Here is a 17,587-nt window from a genome sequence, read left to right as displayed (position 1 = left end):
AAATGCAAATCAAAACTACAGTGAGATATCATCTCACACTGGTCAGAATGGCCATCATCAAAAAATCTACAAACAGTAAATGCTGGAGAGGGTGTGGAGAAAAGGGAACCCTCTTGTACTGTTGGTGGGAATGTAAATTGATACAGCCACTATGGAGAACAGTATGGAGGTTCCTTAAGAAACTAAAAATAGAACTACCATATGACCCAGCAATCCCACTACTGGGCATATACTCTGAGAAAACCATAATTCAAAAAGAGTCATGTACCAAAATGTTCACTGCAGCCCTATTTACAATAGCCAGGACATGGAAGCAACCTAAGTGTCCAACAACAGATGAATGGATAAAGAAGATGTGGCACATGTATACAATGGAATATTATTCAGCCATAAAAAGAAACGAAATTGAGTTATTTGTAGTGAGGTGGATGGACCTAGAGTCTGTCATACAAAGTGAAGTAAGTCAGAAAGAGAAAAACAAATACCGTATGCTAACACATATATATGGAATCTAAAAAAAAAAAAATGGTCGTGAAGAACCAGGGACAAGATGGGAATAAAGACACAGACCTACTAGAGAATGGACTTGAGGATACGGGGTGGGGGAAGGGTAAGCTGGGACAAAGTGAGAGAGTGGCATGGACGTATATACACTGCCAAACGTAAAATAGATAGCTAGTGGGAAGCAGCCACATAGCACAGGGAGATCAGCTGATGCTTTGTGACCACCTAGAGGGGTGGGATAGGGAGGGTGGGAGGGAGGGAAATTCAAGAGGGAAGAGATATGGGGACATATGTATATGTATAAGTGATTCACTTTGTTACAAAGCAGAAACTAACACACCATTGTAAAGCAATTATACTCCAATAAAGATGTTTAAAAAAAAAAACAAAAAGCTTTTTGAAGATCTTTGAAATGCTTGCAGTGGTATTTATTTGGTAGGAGCTCTACAGAAAATTAGAACATTTAAAGTGACTGAAGTTATTAAAGAACATAAAGTTGGTGGTGATGAGTTATTATCTTAATGTCTACTAATAATTGGAGAAAAAAGACATGCTTCCAAATAATCGTGAGAAAAACTAGGAAAAAGCCCCCACAAGACCAAAGGACATTTTTGAAAATGTTTTTAGCCTGCAATACTAAACTATTTTGGGTCACATTTTGACAGTAGTTTTTCAGAAATTTTCAAATTTCGAAAATCGTAAGTGGATTTTTTAGGAATGGCATGGTTGCTTTTTCCTCAGATCTCTAGGGCAACTAATTGTAGAGCCTTCTTGCCTTTACCCACTGCAAAGGCTACCTCTGCCTTTAGGTTAGAATACAGAGGTTTTCCCATTGAAAGCAGCTGACTCAGAATCAGACGCCTTCTCAGAGATCCATAGCTATAATTTCTGCATCTCCAAACTTAGGTTTCAAGTCCTTGCCTAGGTATTTAAGGTGAAGATTAGTTAAATCTGGTTTCTTTGGGCTTATAGCCATATTTACCTTAGGACACCCTCTGGGCTTGACCTCTGGCCAGACTTACTTTGAGTATCTTCGAAATTCTCTCCTTGCTGCCTGCTGTCACCCCCTAATTCCAGTCCTTCATTTATCGTTTCTAATACAATTTATGCAAAACTTCTATTATATAATTCTCTGGCACTAGTTTGAAGCTCTGTGAAGGTGGAAGGTTTGCCTGTGTTGTTCATTCTTTTATTAATTCGCTGCCTAGCTGAGTGGAGAGTTGGAGGAATTCAATGAATTTGTTACATGCAGTCGAAAAAAAACTGGGATTGGATTTGAAAAACACAAGTTCTGTATTTAGGAAATGGTCTATCATTATTGATGTTCTATTATTTCATCTATATAATCGAGTGAATAATGCCTATACCATCTATCTTATAGTTTTGTTGTGAGAGTCAAGCGATAAATGAAAATCTTTGTAAAATTCAGTGCTACTCTTTTATTATGATCAATGAATTGCATTACTCAAACAAATGTTAACAGTACGTACCATGCGACAAAGGAAAGTTCATGGTTCTTGGTTTTGTTTTTGTTTGTTTTAGTTCAAACTAGAACAAATATACTTACTCCAGAATTTTTAAAAAGAAGTTAGAACTGTTGTGATGAAATCAATTCACCGAATCTCATTCACTTTTTCATTAATATTATGAATATTAACTGAGCATCTATTTGATGTCAGTGACTCTAGTTGTCTCTGAGAATAAAAAGATTCATGAATTATGGTCTCTGCCCTCAAGGAACTTAGAGTTTAGTGGTCAAAGAATGTTGGTAAAAATGCAAAAGCAAAAGTGACAAAAACCTCATTATATATGAGAGTTTATATGTGCTTGGTAAATGAAAAGTATTATTAGCAACACTATGCTAAATGACTGTAAAATGCTGATTTTTTGCTTCAAGTATTTACAAGAGCAAACAGAATATTTGTGAGTTTTCTTGCATATTTATATGTGTGTTCAAACAGCTGCTGGAGAACAAAGTGTTTTGCTATAAACACTGTCAAATCTCACTTTGAAAAAAATTTGTCCATAAAACAAGTATTTCCATAGATATACTAAAGCTGCATAGAATTTGCTTTTAAAGCATAAACTAGAATTAGATGCTTGAGTCAGCTGTGAAGTATTTTTTCATACAACTCTCATTCTAATTCTTCAGCCTATGGATCAGGCTAAGACCTGGTACAATTTGAAAGGGATAGTACAATATAAAGTTCCAGTGATGAGCATAACTTTAACATTGTATTTATTAGAACCATACATTTATATATTTATATCTTCCAAAATTTTTTTTTGTAGAGGGGCTTTGGGTTGAGGATGGACATAGACCAGGGTGTGGGGAAATACATCAATCAATAAATCTAACTTCTGATTTATCAACCAAACCAATCTAATCCCAGAGAGAATTCAAAGTTGCTCACATATAACACAAAAGACAGTTTTATTTTCTAAGATAGAAGATAAGAAACTACCCAGAGCTTAGGGACTTGGGTTTAAGAAGATAGTTAACACAATAAACTTTAAGGAAATAATGGAGCCCTGGAGACTAACGTTGTCTGTGTTGTCAAGTCACTAAAACAATGAAAGAGATATGTCAGTGGGGTTTTTTTGTGTGTGTTGGTTTTGTTTTGCTTTTTTCATGTTTTATTCTTTTATATTTTGACAAAAGGAAGTTTTCCACTTCTTCAGACTAGGCATACAATTATACCCTAAGTTCTAAGATTAATTTCTCCTTAGAGAATCTTTTTGAGCACCTTTGTGTGTCCAGCCCTCGCTAGGCCCTGAGAATACAGTGGAACAAAGTAAATAAAATAAACATGGTTTCTTCCTTCATGGAGTTTCTGTTCCAGTATGGGAGATAGACCTTGGGTAAGTAATCATTAAATAAAATTACACATGGGCAAAGTATGGCATATTTAGGGATTAAAATGGGGGATTGTTTAGAAAGGGTTAGGAAAGATCTCAGAGGAATTAAGGTATAAGGAGAAAAGATTTGTGAAAGATAGGAAGGTATAAAGAGTGGAGGAAAGTTAAGAGGCAGGGATTTCTAGGCAAAATCCTAAGGAAGGAAAAAACAGAGCCTTGTTCTAGAAACTAACTAAAGGTAGTATTCTTTGAATGTGATGAGAGAATATTATATAAAATAGGATAATAATTTTAAATTTTAACCTAGGTGTACTTATACTCCCTTGAAAGATGTTAAGAGTGACTTGATCAGATTTGCATCTTAAGAAAATCCATTTTGTTAAAAATGGATTGAAGAAAGGCAAAGGGTAGTCAGAAGTCCATTTAAGAAGCTATTGCAAAAATCCAGATGCTAAAAATGCCTGTGACTCGGCCTTGGCGCTGGGGAGAAGCGTATGGATCTGAAATTAATTTTGGACTTAGAATAGTTTTTGGTGATGGAATGCATCCACAATGACTCCTAGCTTTCTGTATGAGACACTGGGTGGGTAAAATAAAATGTGTTGAGCTAGAAATAACTCAGGAGTAGCTAATTCAGGGCGGTTGTGTGGGGACGGTGGTGGTGCCTGAGCACTGGAAATCACAAGCTCTGCTTTGTGTAGATTAAGTTTGAGGTGCTGGTGAGACATCTAAGTGGAGGTAGTATGGTATTTGGATAATTAAACCAGGAGCTTCAGAAAAAATATCTGGCCTGGAGATATAACTCCACATTGACTATGCAGATGGTATGTAAAGGGTTTAGAAGTAGATGAAATTATTGCGGATTATTTGGAGATTATTTGGGGATGCGAATGAAATAAGAAAAAGATCTAGGATCAAGCCCTGAGGAAGTCTAATACTTACTGATAAAAAAAAATGAAAAAGATCATAGTAAATGAATGTGACTTTTCTTTTTCCTTTTGTCTAGATCTTTTAAGCCAGAGGAAGCACAATGTAGAATAGCGTTTTTGGTTTTGTTTTAAAAAATATCTGTTTCATCATTAGAAATAAGAAATTGTCTAGCAGTCCTTAAAGAGCAGGACCCATGGGGAACAGCGTCTTTCCTGCTGCCATTATATGCACCAAAGCTTACTTGAGTCCCTTCTGATAGTTTTGTTTGAGGGCCGTAAATATAAGCTCATGCTCTTTGCAGAGCAATTAATTTAGAGCTTTCTTATATTTTTGTACTTTGGATTGTCAACAGCAGACACAGACACAAAGTTTTTATTTTGTTTTCTATACACCTCTGTTGTGGGGTAATTGCCAATTTAAGGCTCTAAATTTCGTTTTCAGTGACTTAAAATTGTTTCACATTTCCTCTCCTTTGCCTTTTTTACTTCTCATTTTGAGTTTGCAGACAGACCTGCCAAAGAGACATCTAGTTTATAGGCTTGGTTTTGGAAGCCAGGCAGGAGAGAAGAGAGCAGATACTGAACATATGCTCTGCTGATATGGATGAAGTGAGATTGGAGGAAGCTGGGAAACAATCTATTTCTCCCTAACTGCCACCCCCTCAATGAATATTTTGGGTACCCTTATGTTAGAATATTCTAAGTAAGTGCCCCAGCTATAATAATTATTTTTTATCATATGATTTTGAAAACTTCTAGGATGATTCACGATTGTTCTACAAGTGGAACATTAAAAAAATTAAAATAAAAACAAAGCAGTTTGTAGATACTAATTTTAAATGGATAGTGGGTGAGATTTCCACGCAAATTGAAAGGAATGGAAGTTTTGTGACCAGGGCAATGTCCACCAGGTCCTCAACAAATAATGGAAGTGGGAGTAGTGGGGATCTGTATTTTGGGGATATAAATTTGAAGTTTGAAAAAGAATCTATTCAATCTAGCCCTAGAGATGATATTTTGCTGAATTTAATTTATTTATTTATCCATCTCAAGAAGTCTTTATTGATCAGATATAGTGTGGTCAAGTTCAATTTAATGAGCATACGGTAGTTAGAGAGTTGGTTTAAAATATATATATTTTGAGGAGTTTGAGGAACTTTGAGTACAAATGCCTTATTTTGAGTCACTGTTATAGAGATGTACTGTCATGTCCTTCCTGGTGTATCTGTTAGTGTTCTTACCAGAAATCCATGTCATAATGACAGTTATTTTCTTATATATATCATTTTAGGTTATTGAAAATCCATGATGTAATCCTGTCTTAATAAGATTAATAATATGCTTTGTCAGAAATTTAATAAAATCCTATAGCGCTTGGTTGGGTCAAGTGGCTAAGATGGCATTTGAGTTTATTATGGCCCTTGTAATCCTTATTTTAGTCAGAATATCTGTACATAGAGTTGATATTCCATAAGCAAAACTTGCTTAAGACCCTTTGGAATATGTGTGTTTGCATCTGGTTTATTTTGTGTCTGATAATAATAAAAATACTTAAATTTTCATCTTTGTTTAGAATAAACTAAACAATTTTTAACATGTACTAAGTAGAAATTGTACTACTTTTTCTGATTAGAAAAGAAGAAAGGAGACCAAACCAACCCTTAAGCCTCCAAAAATATCCTTTTATTTTGGAAGCTGAAAAGAGGAGAACTGAGCAACAGTACAAGACATATTGGAAAGGCCTATTAGGATGAGAATACATGCCCTCCTTTTGTTTTTCTTCTGAACAACTGGATTCAGCATTATTTTTTTCCAGCTTACAAACATGGTTGTGTCTGGATGGCTAGTAGTTCACATTGGACTGATTTTCTAGTTCTGTAAAACTCTTCATCTGCATCATGGATTAGGAGCATTAACTTACTTCCTGCAGTGCACAGCTGGAAATCATTCTCTTCGGCAACATGTTGTTTTGTCCCATTTTTGTTTTATACCAGTGTGTTCCTACACACCCACATAGCTCAGGATTTCAGACAAGTATCTCCTTTTCTTCCTTGACATGTCTTAGAACATTTTAAATTGGCATGTTCTCTTTTGTCTTTCAAATGCTGAATTACTTGCAAACAGCTCTGTTTGCCTGCATGAGAATTTTTAAAAGTGCTCCACAGACCTAGAGACTGAAATGGAAAGTCAGAAACATTCAAACAGTTTCCTCTTATTCGTTTGAGAGGGGAGAGATGCTTGGCATAAGCGAGCAAGAGAAATATTGTGTATCAAGACTAGGATGACAGAAGGAGGCGGGGGGAGAAATGTGCATTGTATTACTGTAAAAAATATGTGATGATTTTTAAAAGTTATTTAAAAATTGAATATATTGGAGAGAATTCATTGACTGGATGACTTTCCCATAGCAAGTCTCCAAGTACTGTCTGTTATCAATTATGTTAACGATGGTCTTTGTGAGTTGGACTGTAGATGTTAACAACAAACATTATTTGAGAAATTAAAATACATATACTGATATTTAACATGTCTATCAATATCTCTGAATGTTAATGAAAAATATTATAGTATGCTAGGCACAGGTAGTGAAGACAGCTACTCGACAATATTCATTTAGTTTAATATTTTAACTGATGAAAACAAGAAAATATATTTAGGAATTCTTTTTGCCAAACTACTTTAGGAAGATTTTCTTTTAAGATATGAGTTATATCACTGTCATTTTAAAATGGTGGTTCACCAAACGTCACACAGTTAAATATAATTAAGGTAAAGAGCATGATGGAAACAAACAAATAAAATAAGCTAGAAGGAAACTTTCATCATGAAACATAATTAAAAAAATTTTTTTTTAACATCTTTATTGGAGTAGAATTGCTTTGCAATGGTGTGTTAGTTTCTGCTGTATAACAAAGTGCATGAATTTATTCTCATTCAATTAATTTAAATTTGAGTGCTATTATAGGCTAGCTAGTATTATCCCCGTACTCAATAATGTTATAGACTGGAGATCCACTGTAAAAGATATTAAAGTTTCAGTGTGATAAGGGTTATAATAAAATATAAACTAAGTACTATGTAGACACCAAGAAGGTAATAACCAATTCTGTGTTGCAAAGTCGAGGAAACATTTTTACAGAGGTGTGGATATTTGAGCTAGGTCATGAAAGATGAGTAGATGACCATGTAAGCAAAAAAAGGAAAATGTTCTATGGACAAGATAATGTCATGACAAAGAATTTTCAAAGCACCTGATATATTTGTAAACAGTAAGATGTTAGTACTCTGGTTGTGTAGGAAGGCATGAAAGAGGATGGAAACAGATGAGTTTAGAGAGGTAGATAGGGGCCTGATTATAAATGTTCAGATTACCAAGAAATTTGGCTGCTATGTTATAGGCAACAGACAACTCACAGAGGTTTTAAACAACAAGGTGATATGATCAGGCTTAATTTTTAGGAAGGTAATTTCTCCAGCAGTTTGGAAGATGAATGGAAGTGGAGTCATGAAGGAAGACTAGTATGGGTGCTGTTGCATTAGATGTAAGATCAGATAGGATATGTTTACCTGAAAGGATAGATAGATAGATGGATAGATAGATAACATTAAGCTGCAGACAGAACAATTAATTGGGAGCAGAGATCTTAGAATTAAGATTAGAAGTAAGACATATTTGTCCTTAAAGTACCTTTTTTTTTTTTTTTTAACATTTTCTGGTTTCTGTGGAGTAACATTTTATTAATGCTGGTTTATGTTCACCTATTTAGTAAGAATGACAGAGATTTGGGGGATGAAGATTACTGTGAATCAGTTACCAATATTTTTGTAGATGGTCTTCATGAAGTCAGTCAACGGAGGTGAGCACTTAGAAAGGTTGGGTGACTTGGAATTTTTAAGAAGTTATGAGTGCCAACGAGAGGAACTGATTTGTAAGTAGCATTTAGAAGCCAGAAGGAGGCTATTTTTCCTTTCCCAGTGCTTCTAGGGATCCACTGGGGAAATCTATGAAGTGTCATTGTCAGAGGAAATCAAAGCTTCAATTACAATAAGCAGGTTGAAGGAGTGCTTTCTTAAAAAGGAAAATTTGGTAATAAATTATAGGACTTGTAAAACTACGATGGAAGTTGGCCTGTGGGTGTGCATATAGAAGGGAAAAGGAGAACTAGATGACACAGAACTCAGGAATGATGTAGGAGGTGAGAAGGATTTTCATTTAGAGCAGGAAGAGGAGTGAGGCAGGGTGGATCTTTAATGATAAAATTAATTCTAATTTATTTGGGATTACAGTAATTGTGTTTGAAAATCAGCTGTGCCTTTTAGGTTCTGGGAGTTATTTTCCTCATTTGTAAAGCTCAAATTCGAAATAGTCTTGTTTTTCCTACTGGATAACAACCCTCTGGCTCTTCACCTAGAGAAACATTGCCTAAATCCTAAGGAACGAGTCTGAATTGTGCCACACAGTAGATCACTTACTGATATGTAAAATGCATTTCTCTGTGACTCACTTGTAGTTATTCAAAAGACAAACATGTATTAAATATGATGCTGTGTCAAAGTTCTTCATTTTTATAAAATAAAAGCTGGAAGAGCTGGAAAGCTGTACAGGAAAATAAATTCACCTGCTGTTTGCTGGCCAGCAGGTGTCTTGGAAAGACATTCAGCTGTTTTGCTAATACAGGGTTTTCTTTCTCTCCATTCTTCTGATTCTGAACAGCATTGAAAACAGTTTCCCTTTGTAGTATCTAACCAGTTTTTCCACATTTGATTTGACAGATGTCAAATTAAAATTCTATTGTTACTGGTATTGATAATTTATAAAAGCCAAAGAATGACATGAATTATATATACATATATGTACATATATGTGTATGTGCATATATGTGTATGTATGGTTATACACACAGATATATACTTATATATATTATTTCTTTTTTTTCTTTTTTTTTTTCTTTTTGGCTGCATTGGGTCTTCGTTGCTGCACGCGGGATTTCTCTAGTTACGGCGAGTGGGGGGCTACTCTTCGTTGTGGTGCGTGGGCTTCTCATTGTGCTGGCTCCTCTTGTTGCAGAGCACGGGCTCTAGGTACGTGGGCTTCAGTAGTTGTGGCACGCAGGCTCAGTAGTTGTGGCTCGCGGGCTCAGTAGTTGTGGCTCGCAGGCTCTAGAGCGCAGGCTCAGTAGTTGTGGTGCACGGGCTTAGCTGCTCCACGGCATGTGGAATCTTCCCGGACCAGGGGACGAACACGTGTCCCTTGCATTGGCAGGTGGATTCTTAACCACTGCGCCACCAGGGAAGTCCTCCAATTTTTTTACTGATCTCATGTAATATTTTTTATTCTAGATATTGCATTTTTCAGTTCCAGAATGTATATTTCATATTTTTTGTAGTTTCTATTCTCTATTTTTAATATAAGCATTTTTGTGTGTGTGTCTTTCATCATAGTTATGAAAGCTGCTTAAAATTTTTTGTGTACTAATTCCAACATCTGGTTGATATCAGTGTTTGTCTCCATCCACTGCTTTTCTTCTAAGTACTGGTGGCATTTTATTGTTTCCTTGTAAGTCTATCTAATATTTTTTTGTAAAATTGCATTCTGGATGTTGTGAACAATCCATGGTAGAAAACTTAGGATTCTGATATGTTCTGAAGAATAGTTATCGATCTTATAGTTTTGTGTTATACTGGTTAACTTATCTGAACTGAAACACTCTTGTCTTTCCTGTGGAATGCAGCAACTATGATCACTGTTTTGTTCTTTTAGTCCAATCGGGGGTACTTGGAGTCTGCCTAGGGCATATGCATATCTGTTATTGATGAGAGATTTGGGAAGAGTTTATACACATATTTTGAGGTTCCCTGTCTGTGGCTTTCTTTTTTCCAGTATTTCTTCCTCACTTTACAGCAGCTGTGATCATTCTTGGTTCTGTTTTCTGATTCTTCAGACAGTAAAGTAAAAAAAAAAAAAAAAAAGACAGTGAAATTGTGGGTTTCTACTTGAGTTTTAGCCACCTTGCATGGGCAGTCTGAGACACATCCATTATCTTCCTTCTAAGAATACACATCCTCCTGGTTTAACTGTTTTGAGTTGTTCTTCAATGTCTTCAAGTATTTGAGATTTTTAAAAATATATTTTCTTTAGAATTCATAGCTGTTATCTGTGAGTGATTTAATTTAATAGGAGCTACTTCACAATTACTGAAAGTAGAACCTCCATATGCAGGTTTTATAGATGCTTCTGCCATTTAAAACCAAATGTGGAGTTTTAAGGCAGATCATCAAAATCATGCAAAATTGTATGAATAGAGCACAGTATGTGAGTAAGCAAATATTGTCTAAAAACATTCAAATAAAAACAGTGACAATTTGGTGAATTTTTAAATGTTTGCCATATTGTAGCAAAATTTCTATTTTTCCCATGATGTAAATTTTTCTAGACTATTTACTAAATGTATATATTATAGAAAAGAATTTATTATATTATTCTCTATATAGTATACATATTCTAATCTCCAATAAAATATATAGTATAGGGAGAATAAATATTATTTGTTTTTTGTTTAGACTTTGTTCTTTAAGCCACAAATCCAACTAAATTTACTTAGTCCAGATACTATTCAGAAAAAAAAATGTCAGACATAATTATATTGGTAACGATGACTGGCTTTTATGTCATTAACATTACATGACCTCAAATTAAGAATTTAATTAAGAGGTTGTAAGTCAATACTCTATAAAGGTTCACCATCTATTTGTAGTTCATTTACACTTGCAATGTTTATATAATCTTAACCAAGTAACCCATATTGAATATAGCAATAAATATTGCTCTGCTGCTTTTGAATGGGAATAAATAGGTACAGTCTAATAGATTTAACTTATAATGAAAATGGGCTGCAATCTATAATACAACCTGCTGAAAATTCAGTAGAAGCTCAGATATTGAATGACTCTTCAAATTGGTCGTTAGAAACTACTTGGGGAACTTCCCTGACCAATACACTTTACTGATTTTTTAAAATAAACAACAAAATTGCTAATAAAAATTTCAAAAGGCACCTGTTCCCTGATCACAAAGCAAGGCAATTAAATTATGAAAAGGTTAATTTTGAGCACATGATCAATAAATGTAACAGAAACAAATCAATGGAAAGAACTGACCAATACACTTTACTGATTTTTTAAAATAAACAACAAAATTGCTAATAAAATTTCAAAAGGCACCTGTTCCCTGATCACAAAGCAAGGCAATTAAATTATGAAAAGGTTAATTTTGAGCACATGATCAACAAATGTAACAGAAACAAATCAGTGGAAAGAACTGGAAGAAAATAAATGTAAATTATATTAACATCTTTAGTTTATGATTGGAAAACTCTATGAAACAACAAAGGGGTGGTGACTGGGTAAGTTATTTCTTTTATTAAATATGTAAATTGATAAGCTCTGCCAAGGACCAGGTTTTTCTTCATGCCCTGATGAGAATTAGCCTTCTGAGTTAAAGAGCTGAGTTCAGATCTTAGTTATTGATCTTGGTAATTCATAACTTTGTGCATATTGTTTGTCTTCTCTGAGCTGCATTTTCTTCACTTGTAAAATGGGACTAATAAAATCTACATAATGGGGTTACTGGTGATTAAATCATATTAATGAATATGAAATAGCTTCTTAATGTTACTTCTATACCCATAATTCTTTTATAACCATGTCATTTTGCTCACATTTTATTCATTTAATGCTGTGGGTAATTTGGGATGTAATCCAATTCTATATTTTGGAACATACGACATAGAGGAAAATAATTTTCACCAGCCATCTTCCCATCTCGGCTCCCTCCCATGATTCCTCAGATCTGAGAAAGTCCAGGCCTACCCAGCTCCAATTAGGTCTCACAGGGCTGTACCAAAGCAGGGCATGGGGAGTCTCACCCATACCTACAAAACAGAACCCAAAGTCAGGGTCAAGGTCAAGACTAGGCAGAGGTGAGGGAGACAAAGATCACAGAGTAAAACTTTTGTGTAAGTAAAGTGGCTTTTGTTTGAAGAAGCTGGAAGGGGCTTAACTATCTAACTTCATCCTGCTGGCCAGCAAGGTGTTTTGACCTCTTAAGAACAGGATTCTCAGCATATTTCTTCCTCCCTACTACCTACTTTTTTAATACTATAAATTATAATTTTAAAGACCTAGAAGAAAATCCCACTAAAATTACTGACAATGACAAACAGGTAATGGTTTGGGTTGATACACATGTGAACCATTGTGTATACTCTGTGTATAATCTGTAGGTAGCTATACTATATCTATATCTACATCCATATCTGCATCTATATATGATCACATAATCTAACAGGTTAGAACAGTTACAAATTCAGTCCTCTTGTCAGTCACTCAACATCCATATAAGCTTTCAGAATAAAGTCCATACTCATATAATATTCCCTCTGCCTGGTATGTTTGTTTTTTCTTCTTCATTTTCTATATCAAAAACATTTCTATTTCTCCTCCAAGATTCAGATCAGGATCACTTCCCACAATAAGCCCATCTTAATAGTATTTTCATTCCCAAACCCCCAAACCTTTTATGGTATCTGGCATAGTATGTGCTCAACATGTTTTTTTTTTTTTTTTTATCATCTTTATTGGAGTTAATTGCTTTACAATGGTGTGTTAGTTTCTGCTTTGTAACAAGATGAATCAGTTATACATATACATATATCCCCATATCTCTTCCCTCTTGTGTCTCCCTCCCTCCTGCCCTCCCTCTCCCACCCCTCTAGGTGGTCACAAAGCACCCAACTGATCTCCCTGTGCTATGTGGCTGCTTCCCACTAGCTATCTATTTTACATTTGGTAGTGTATATGTGTTCATGCCACTCTCTCACTTTGTCCCAGCTTACCCTTCCCCCTCCCCATATCCTCAAGTCCATTCTCTAGTAGGTCTGCGTCTTTATTCCTGTCTTGCCCCTAGGTTCTTCGTGACCCTTTTTTTTTCTTAGATTCCATATATATGTGTTAGCATACAGTATTTGTTTTTCTCTTTCTGACTTACTTCACTCTGTATGACAGACTCTAGGTCCATCCACCTCACTACAAATAACTCAATTTTGTTTCTTTTTATGGCTGAGTAATATCCATTGTATATATGTGCCACATCTTCTTTAGCCATTCATCTGTCAATGGACACTTAGGTTGCTTCCATGTCCTGGCTATTGTAAATAGAGCTGCAATGAACATTGTGGTACATGACTCTTTTTGAATTATGGTTTTCTCAGGGTACATGCCCAGTAGTGGGATTGCTGGATCATATGGTAGTTCTATTTTTAAGGAACCTCCATACTGTTCTCCATAGTGGTTGTATCAATTTACATTCCCACCAACAGTGCAAGAGTGTTCCCTTTTCTCCACACCCTCTCCAGCATTTATTGTTTCTAGATTTTTTGATGATGGCCATTCTGACCAGTGTGAGATGATATCTCATTGTAGTTTTGATTTGCATTTCTCTAATGATTAATGATGTTGAGCATTCTTTCATATGTTTGTTGGCAATCTGTATATCTTCTTTGGAGAAATGTCTGTTTAGGTCTTCTGCCCAGTTTTGGATTGGGTTGGCTCAACATGTATTTTATGAAATAATAATTGTATAGCTAAATGCAAAATAATGAAGAATGACAGAAGAGAAACCTTATTTATTTAATAATAAATCATTTACCAACCTAGAGAATACAATGTCTAAAGGTAGAGAGGTAATGTTCTGGGGATGATTGAATTATTTTAACATTTGTAACCTGACAAATTTCACAAAATGGCTGAAATGCAGAATGGAGGTTTCAGTAAGACTTGTGTCAATAACATGAAGATAACAGAAGACTTTTTTAAAAGTATGTTTTAGAGACAGGATTTTCTAATTATGTATTAGAGGTTAAAAATTAAGAAGATAGTTTTAGAATTCATATTTAAGACCCAGAAAGAAAAAAAAGGTTCGCTTGATAACACATGCTACTTATGTAGTGTACTTACTTAAGTCAGATATTTAATTATAACTGATTATTCCCTTTTCATTTAATTTAATGCTCTGGAAAACGTCCTATCTTAATTTCATTTTAAAATGCAGCAAAATCATCCCACACACCTTCATTTGTTCATCTTTTTTAGGTTTATTCCCTGCTGTCCTGAATCTTGCTTCCAGTGCTCTCATCACCACAAATGCAACATGTGGAGAAAAAGGACCTGAAATGTATTGCAAATTGGTAGAGCACGTCCCTGGGCAGCCCGTGAGGAACCCTCAGTGTCGGATCTGCCATCAAAACAGCAGCAATCCACACCGTACGTATTTTAGGATGAATTTGTGTGGCACTGGGTAGGAGCTGTAATTGAGGATGTTGAGGTCAAAGTGCATTAAAGTCAAAGGGTTTGTGGTCCCCCAAATTTCTAGAACTTTACTTCCACTGTGAACCTTACAGCCCCTCTCTGTCACTTAACAAACGTTAGTGGAATTCCTTATGTGTAGTGGGTGTGGTGCTTGAAGAGAGTTTTCTAGCTGAAGACTTGTGGCAGTCCTTAAGTTTATCACTTGCAGAAGATTATCTGAAGATGTGGTTATTAATTCATGTTTTAGTCATTCAGTGGTCACTTATATGCCAGGTACTTTGCTGGGGATCCAACAGGAATAAGATGTGGACTCTGGCTCAGTTGAAGAAGTGGCAGAAAGCAGATTATTGCTGTGTAATGTGGTAGGTACCAAGGAAAGAATGAGCATAGGGGCTTTAGGGAGAAAGGGGAGGGTTACAAATTTAGTCCTGGTGTAGATGAAGGCTTGCCAGAAGTGACATCTAAACTGAGACCCAAGGACAAATATGAGCTGAGCAGGCAAAAGGGAGACAGAGGGAAGAGAAGGAATGCCAGGAAGAGGTTTCAGAGTAAGGCAGAAAACAGTACTTGCTCAGGGAACTAACAGGTAGTTAGGAATGGCTGCAACTGAAGGTGTCAGAGGGCAGAGGGTAGGGATGAGTCTGGTACAGGGCTGGAATCAGACTATACGGTTCTTAAACACCACAAGAAGAGCATTTCAAGGAGAGGAGTCATACAAAGCCCTCTTGGGTGGCCTCTAGGAACCACACTGATATCTCAGACTCATTCATGCGTTTATTCGGCAAGCATTTGAACACCAGCTACTAGAAATGCATTCTACTGGAGCAGAGTGTTGAATCATACATAGTCCTTGACTTAAAGGACTTGGAGGGGGGAATAGGGGAAACAAAACTAAATTGAGTGCTAAGGGAACATCTAGAGATTCCTGGGAGAAAGTGACCATGTACTGAGAAAATAAGGGTTAGTAAGATGAAAAGGGGAAAAGTATTATATATATATAAAAAATACATAAATCTTGAAGGCATGAAATAGCATGATCTATTCAGAGAACTGTAAGTAATTAGGTTTAATGAGTAAAGAGTTTATATGGAGAAGGGGAGAATGGTGTGAGATAATTCTAGAGATGAGGGTTGATTTATAGATATATTGATACATTGGGAAATCATCAAATATTGGGGAGATTAATAAAGTGAATAATGTCAATGAGGTGCTTTATAATAAAGTTTCACAATTATACTATTTTAAAATTTACTTAGTTTTTCTTCTCTTCTTAAAAAAAGTTATAATGCTCATAAAACGAAGAAAGCTTTCTCTCACAGTTTATATTTTTTAATCCCAAAAGAAAGTCGGGAGGCACTGTGCATTCTTTCTTGGAGCTGGTTAAAGGGAAGAATGCATAGTCCCTTCTCTATTATACAATTTAGAGATACTGAAAACGTTAATATGTTTGGAGAACTGGGACTTTTATGAATACAATGGCTGGTCTTGTATATCACAGAATGTTAAACAAAAAGTTGAGAAACCAAAGATGGCAAGCATCAGAAACCTTCCTTGCCTGTTAAGTGACTCTGGTTGTTTTCTATGGTGTAGATTGTTATGGGTGTAGGAGTAGGGAATATTGGAACACATCCTATCTGTTTGCTGTTCTTGTACAAAACGTTTAGGGCAAAAGACCTAGGTCAGAGCCCTGGGGAAACATCAAAAGCAAGAAAATTGAGGTAAATAAATGAAAATAAAGTGAATTAAAAAATAAATGAATTCATGGACTATGAGCTTTAGGTTCGTTAGAGAAGAAGATGAAGCCTGATAGGGAGAAATTGACATTGTTGCAAGAATTGGTGGCCTTGATGATTTCACAGAGAATGTGAGAAAGCCTGGAGGCATGGAATGGCTGGGAGGGAATGATGGGGGTGGTTGGGAGTGTGTATATGTGTGTTTAGGACGGGCTGGGCAGAGAAGGAGAGTTAGAGAGAGAAAGTACGAAAATCGTATATATGCGTGTTTGTGTGCGTGTGTGCGTATATACATGTATATGTATGTGTATATATGTATGGTTATCTATATATACATATGCATAAAATTGGATATAGAAGACAATTAAACAGATATTCTAAGCAGTAAACTTAGGGCTATACCTGAGGGTACATGTTATCAATGATGTAGAATTTCTAAGAAGGAAAACATCAGTGGGAACTGAAGTAGCAAGAGAAAGTTCCAAGAAGGGCTCTAAAAACCTGAATTACCCGAGATAAGAAGGAAAAGCATTCCAGGAAAGGAGAAAAAGCTGGAAATGTGTAAATAGACAGGATAGAAGGAAAGTGCAGTGATTCAGGTAGAAAATAATTGAGTGGACACTCTTGGTAGCAAAATCAGTGAGATGTATTCACCAAATTAAGTCTACGAGTGACTGTCACTCCCTTCTCCAGAGTTCAATATTCAGCGTCTTTCAGTGGGAGACATCTGTATTTAGGCAATCCCACCCCATATTTTCACTTTGGGACAAAAAAGTGAATAAACTGTTTTAGTAAAGCAAGACATATATGAGGTATGTTTTGTATTTCCCATTTTATTTAGTTGTGGTAAGTTTTTAAAACTTATCACAGCCTACATTTACTTTGATTAATTTAATTTCAAATTACCAGCTTCATTACATTTCAAAATCCTGTTTTGGAACCAGAAATTTAGAAAGAATAATACCCCACAAGAATAAAAAATCTAGCAATAATCCACATGGATATATTTTAGTAAAAGTTGAAGCAACAGATGATAAAATTCCACAGATTCACTGAACAGCTAGAATTAATCTGGAAGGTTGGTACTTAAGTACTATACAAAGAAAAGGAAATTTGCACCTCCTGACTGTTAATAGATTGTGCTTTCCAATTAAAACAGCAGTTTGAAAGATTTACTTCATCAGTGATTCCCTCGCC

At 35.5% G+C, this 17,587-nt stretch overlaps 1 protein-coding gene across 1 annotated transcript in view; it reads left to right on the top strand.

Moving 5' to 3' along the window:
• LAMA2 (laminin subunit alpha 2) overlaps window positions 1–17,587 on the top strand; it is a 607,678-nt gene that overhangs the window by 143,637 nt on the left and 446,454 nt on the right. Inside the window, exon 2 of the mRNA XM_049695645.1 lies at window positions 14,442–14,612. Within this exon, the coding sequence (XP_049551602.1) occupies window positions 14,442–14,612 (171 nt within the window). The remainder of the gene's footprint in view (window positions 1–14,441; window positions 14,613–17,587) is intronic.

The sequence above is a fragment of the Orcinus orca genome, chromosome 12 (assembly GCF_937001465.1).
Source record: "Orcinus orca chromosome 12, mOrcOrc1.1, whole genome shotgun sequence".
Classification (NCBI taxonomy): domain Eukaryota; kingdom Metazoa; phylum Chordata; class Mammalia; order Artiodactyla; family Delphinidae; genus Orcinus; species Orcinus orca.
Note: the sequence above shows the minus strand (reverse complement) of the source record. Positions and strands in the feature narration are given on the sequence as shown.